The 6,279-nt window shown below is 31.0% G+C and overlaps 1 protein-coding gene across 1 annotated transcript; it reads left to right on the forward strand.

The window, feature by feature from the left end:
* Nucleotides 1-3,209: 3,209 nt before the first annotated feature.
* GMP (GDP-mannose pyrophosphorylase) lies at nt 3,210-5,659 on the forward strand. The gene is given in 5 exon segments (NM_001288276.1): nt 3,210-3,329; nt 3,735-3,863; nt 4,224-4,286; nt 4,384-4,623; nt 4,734-5,659. Coding segments are annotated over 4 exon segments (1,086 nt in total). The 5' UTR covers nt 3,210-3,329; nt 3,735-3,752; the 3' UTR covers nt 5,406-5,659.
* Nucleotides 5,660-6,279: the final 620 nt, after the last annotated feature.

The following is a 6,279-nucleotide window of genomic DNA, read 5'->3' on the forward strand; positions in this document are numbered from 1 at the left end:
ATTAGATCAATTTAGTATTTTAAAATATATATATATATATATATATATATATTAATTTTGTTCAAAGAAAATTAATTTTACACATTCAGATGTTGAGAAAACAAACAGGCTTAACTATTTAGTATTCAGATCTTAATCAACATCTTAATATTAGATTCAAACCTCTAAAAGAAATTATTTTCTTTAAAAAAAAATCTGAAAATTGCTACTCAGCGATTTTGTAAATTGTTTTTTTTAAAAAAAAAAATCGCTGCACAAGCAGCATTTTTCCTATTAACATGTTTGGTTAAAATTTAAAATTTGTTTATTTTAAAAAGTATTTTAAAATGTGATGCGTCTGTTTTTCTTTATTTTTCTTTTTTCGTGAGCAACTCATTTCTTATCCTTTGTAGGAAAATTGTGTCACTCCTTTTTAGGAGCTTTCCTTTAGGTCTCAATTTCCTCATGAGTTGGTATAAAGAAAAAATATAATGAAACGGAACCTAAAAGGCTTGGTGGTAGTTTAGAGTTTTGCAAAATATGGATACCCTCAGGCCTCATACCCCTTAAAAGTTTGAGAGATTTTTATATTCCATATTACTTGGTCTAATCTTAATTAAATTGAGTCAACATTAGAAAAATGTATATTATAGGGTAAGAGTGTATATATATATATATATATATATATATAAGATAAATATATTGTTTATTATATAATGTATAATATTGTATATTAGGTGTATAAATATTATTTTAGAAAAATATATTAATTGTGTGAGTGTAAACTAAAAGTACGATTATATGGTGCAACACTATGTTAGATATATTTCTTCTATCTCAAATTATTTGTCGTGTTTTTATTTATTTATTTTGAAAAAGATAGTTGTCTCAAATTACTTCTTTCATTCACTTTTAGTTGTCCATATACTAAAAGTAAATTTTCACTTGTCACTTTTAGTATATAAAAAAAAAAAATCATGTTTTATGTGCAACATTAATAAATTATTTATTCACCAAATCATTTTATAAAACCTAAGACTAAACATCAATTATTATGGAAATTGTAGTAAAATATTGATATCATCATTGTCTCTTAGAAGACGTCCAAAGTCCAAATGGACAAGTAAAAATGAACATAGCTAGTATTTGTCATTTTAGAAGCTTCACTCTTAAAGACAAAATTTATGATTCTTTTTCATTTTACACTTAGTAGTGATTGTTTCTGAAGACTAAAAATACTTTAATATGGTGTGATAACACGTAGAAAAAGTGAATATTAACTGAAGAGAGATAATACTTAAGACAAAAATAAAATATGGACCCGTCAATTTGACACCTCTACCTATCGTCATCCTTTGATGCAGACATTTATAAAGTTAAAAATATTCATGAAACTAAATTTTTTTTCCCTTTTAAATGAATATGGCCACATGAGCTGCTTTTAATTAATTAAAATAAAACAAATGAAAATTGTCCAGCTTTGAAACTATGAGTAGTATTTTGATTGCATTCATGTATAGTCATTCTATGTTACTTACATAATTACATTTCTACAATAAATATTTTGCAAAAACATTGAATGTTTTCCAATAATACTAGAGTTTTTTACATAATTATTTTTCACTATAAATAATTAATAATCACATTACGTTGTTAAGTCAAAATTAACAAGTAGACACATTGTTATCTAATTGTGACATTCAAAAACACTTACCAGATGGTCAATTCAATATGCCCCCCCCCCCCCCTTAGAGATAGTCTAAATTAAAAAGGTAAAGTAATCTGATCAACATACACCGACAGGTGTACTATATGATTAAGAAAACTGAAACATCAATTACTAAATGCTTAGACAATATTTGATTTATGATAAGAAAAAACATGTGTTAAAAGTTAAATTTGAAAATTGAAATTGTGTTTTTCCCTAGGAAAAAATTAGTGATTGGTAAGTGAAATATTATTATTTAGCTTGTAAACTTTTTAAGTAATTCTTTTAATATATACTTCACCAATATTTCAAATACTGAAGTTAAATATTTATAAATACTGTCGGCAGAACTAATAGTTATAAAAAAAAAAAAATAGGGAGTGTTTGCGACACTGAAAATCTTATAAAGATTTTTTTTTAAAATCCTTATAAAGATGATAAAAAAAAAAGTATGACTGGACTTTATATACTCCCTCCATTTCATATTAAGTTAATTTTTGAGGTATTTTTCATATTAACTTAATTGTTCAGTTTTCAAGACTACTTATAGCGTGTTCTTTCAATTTTACCCTTCATTAGTTAGTATTGGAATTAGTGATTAATTAATATTTAGTTATTTTAATCATAAATTTGACAATAATTAATAAGGATAAAAATGAAAACTAGGTTTAATTTATGTCTTAATCTACTTTTCTTAAAGAGTGTGAAACACCTCAAAAATTAACTTAATATGAAATGGAGGGAGTATAATTTAAAGGAAAAATTCTTTTGGCCAGAAAATTTGGCAAGAATGATATTTTATCTATGTTATTTTATCTTTTTGAACATTTTTACCCTTTTAACTTTAATATATTTTAATTAAAAAATTGAAAAAAGATCAATATATTTTAAAATAAAAAAATATTATAATTTTTTAAATTTTTTGACCAAATTCTGGCCAAATTTTCAGGCCATTTAGCATTACCCTAATTTAAAATACTACTTGGTTGTTTGGCCAACAAGGTAAAGTACACGTCAACCTCATGATTACCCTGCTGTAATTAGAAGCAAGAGCCAATCAGCATTCTCTATATTGCCAACTCAGATATTAACACACATTTTTAAGTAGATGGAAAATTAATTTATTTGACCTAGTATTGTTTTAATTTATTAAAAAAAATTATTTTCCTTTTTTTAATAATTTTTTAATTTCAACTTTTCACATGTTTAAGAGGATAAAATCAAAGAGCAACTTTGTATATTCAATTTAGAGTCCCTTTGATTTATTATTATTTTCCTAAATTTCGTGTATTAATGTTAAAATAGGTCAAAGACGGAGAGAGAGTAATTAATGTTATAAACTGAATTGGACGCCAACAGATTTCTTAGTTTGATATTGTGCTAAAAAAAACAAAAAATGTCTATGGTTACTTGTTAGTTTACATATAGATTTACAGGGGAGAGGTTTTTATGTGTATATATATATCTCCATCTATTACAAGTGGCTTTTCTAACACCGATCGATCCACCGATAACGAACTCCCTAAACACACTCACTCCCCCTTCTTCTTTCTTGTTTGTTCGGTTGGGTCTCTCTCTCTGACTTGAGTCCACTCATTCTTCAATTCAGTCTTTGGATTTTCTCGATCTACAATTCTTAAAGGTGAATTTCTCTCTTTTCTTCTCGATTTCGAGTTTTTCATGATAATTTGATAATGTGCTTGCAATTTGCCTCATCTTTTGGTGTCGGTGATAGCTTTTCCTATTAATTAACTAATAATTGTATGGAAGTTTACTAATTCTGTAACGTACTCCCTTGGATCTGATGCGTGATGCTTTTTTTTTCTCCTCGAAAACAAAGTGAAGTGCTGATATAGTTGTGTAGATGGATCAGCCTATGCATCTTTCAGGGGAATAAGCAATTTTCCGGTCTCATTGATCTCTAGAACAATAGGATATGAATTTCTTCGAGCGTTTTTGGTGTGTAGTATAGAACTTCGGTCAGATGGATTGAGAGCAGAATGTCCCATCTTTCTTCTCTAATATCTTAATTATGATTGATAAGCAGGAACTTTGATATCTCAAGATGAAGGCACTTATCCTTGTTGGAGGGTTCGGTACTCGGCTCAGGCCACTCACCCTCAGTGTCCCAAAGCCACTCGTCGAATTTGCTAACAAACCAATGATTTTGCATCAGGTACCTACTTTATCCTTGTTCAACCTACATATTCATCATGCTTTGGATTGTGATTTTTTCCAACTCGTTATTTTGATTTGCACTTGTTATCAGATAAGAGAATTTGGTGTGTAGATATCATTAACAGCTTCAAATTGCAGTGTTAAACATCTCATTCTATATATCCTATCATTGCTAGAAAATGCTCATATGTGTGTTATGTTCTGAATTCCCTGTATTGAGGCTCCTCCAACCTCTGCCCTATCATCATCCAAATATAGACGGATGAATTTTAAAAAAACAAGCAAAGCGTATCGACATGTGTTATTTATTTATTTATTTGTACTTTTTTTCTTTCTAAAATAAAAGCTTTGTCTTCAGATTGAGGCTCTTAAGGCTGTTGGAGTAACCGAAGTTGTACTGGCTATTAACTACCAACCTGAGGTCAATTTCTTACCCATTACAGAATTTGCAACTATTGGAGATTCTAGTGCAGCTAGTTACTTGTAAATTAACACAATACAAGCGTCTTTTGATACAGGTGATGCTGAACTTCTTGAAAGAATTTGAGGCAAGCCTTGGAATCAAGATCACCTGTTCTCAAGAAACTGAACCACTTGGCACTGCTGGTCCCCTTGCTTTGGCTAGAGATAAGCTGATAGATGACTCTGGTGAACCATTTTTTGTTCTTAACAGTGATGTTATCAGTGAATATCCATTCAAGGAGATGATTCAATTCCACAAATCCCATGGTGGTGAGGCTTCTTTGATGGTGACCAAGGTAAATTTTTCGTAGTTATTATTCTGTTGGAATTGAACTTCTTTTTGGATATTTCAACATCTCTGAGGCAATGCTGAATACTTAAGGTAAATATTCACTGGTTAATGTAGGTGGATGAGCCTTCTAAATATGGTGTTGTTGTCATGGAAGAATCCACTGGGCAAGTAGAGAGATTTGTGGAGAAGCCAAAGTTATTTGTTGGCAACAAGATCAATGCTGGATTTTACCTGCTGAACCCTTCTGTCCTAGACAGAATTCAATTACGGCCAACATCAATTGAGAAAGAGGTTTTTCCAAAAATTGCAGCAGAGAAGAAACTGTATGCAATGGTGCTACCTGGATTTTGGATGGACATTGGCCAACCAAGAGATTACATTACTGGCCTCAGACTCTATCTGGATTCTTTAAAGAAACACTCTTCACCTAAATTGGCTTCAGGACCACACATTGTCGGAAATGTCATAGTGGATGAATCTGCCAAGATTGGAGAGGGTTGTTTGATAGGACCAGATGTTGCAATTGGTTCTGGTTGTGTGATTGAGTCTGGAGTTAGACTCTCCCGTTGCACTGTGATGCGAGGAGTCCGCATCAAGAAACATGCATGCATCTCAGGTAGCATCATTGGCTGGCACTCTACTGTTGGACAATGGGCTCGTGTTGAGAACATGACCATTCTCGGGGAAGATGTCCATGTTTGTGATGAAATTTACAGCAATGGAGGTGTAGTTTTGCCCCACAAGGAGATCAAATCCAGTATATTGAAACCTGAAATCGTGATGTGAGGATATGCTTGTTAGCACTAGGAAAAATATAAGTTTATGTATTCAGTTCTTTATGATGTCTTTTTCCTTACCTATTCCTGATTTGGTTGGTTTCCAGTTCTCTTCTTCTTCAAGTGTGAAAAGTCGGTCCTGAGAATTTGAGTGATGTAAACTTTTCTTGCTGAATTGTTGTTATGTTGTGAAAGGTATGAGATATTGTAAGACTGGGAAATGTGTAATTTTTGTTATGTATAGATAAATAAAAATTCCCCTTATTTGTTTGAACTAATCATGTAATGATAATATTATTTTCCAGTTCTTTTATTCTTCACTATTTCTAGGTCTCCAAGGCAAATAGCAAATAGTTACACAATAACAACTTCTTAATTTGAAGCAAAGTAGACTGACTTTATTATTCTCACAATGATTGGCAGATAATTATGGTATAAAGAGTATTGTGTCCTAATGTTCATGATGTAACTAGTCAGGTTTGTGTCTAATGTAGCATGTGTCGGTGATCTTGTGATGTTGGTGAATTACGACAAGATAAGGTGTAGGTAAGATAAAAATAAAGGGTATATTTCACTCATGTGGAAGATCAAGGGTGTATTTAAGTTCACTTAGTCAAGTAGATGAGTGTTTTTAAGTCTGCCAATAGTTCGAAGAAGAAACTAATAATTCACGTCAAGTTTAGGAGTGTTTTCAATACTTCTCTCAATTCCAAATTTCAAGCCCTCTACAAATTAACATGATGAAAAAGACGGTAATGATGGGGGCAATGGCAGTGCTGCCAATCTTAATATGAATGGCAATGGAGCAAAAAATAAAAAAAGCAACGATGTAGGTAGGTAGAAGAATTGAAGTATCCGGAGAAAAAAAAAGTAAGAAAGGGATG

Source organism: Solanum tuberosum, unplaced genomic scaffold (genome assembly GCF_000226075.1).
Source record: "Solanum tuberosum cultivar DM 1-3 516 R44 unplaced genomic scaffold, SolTub_3.0 scf00374, whole genome shotgun sequence".
NCBI lineage: Eukaryota > Viridiplantae > Streptophyta > Magnoliopsida > Solanales > Solanaceae > Solanum > Solanum tuberosum.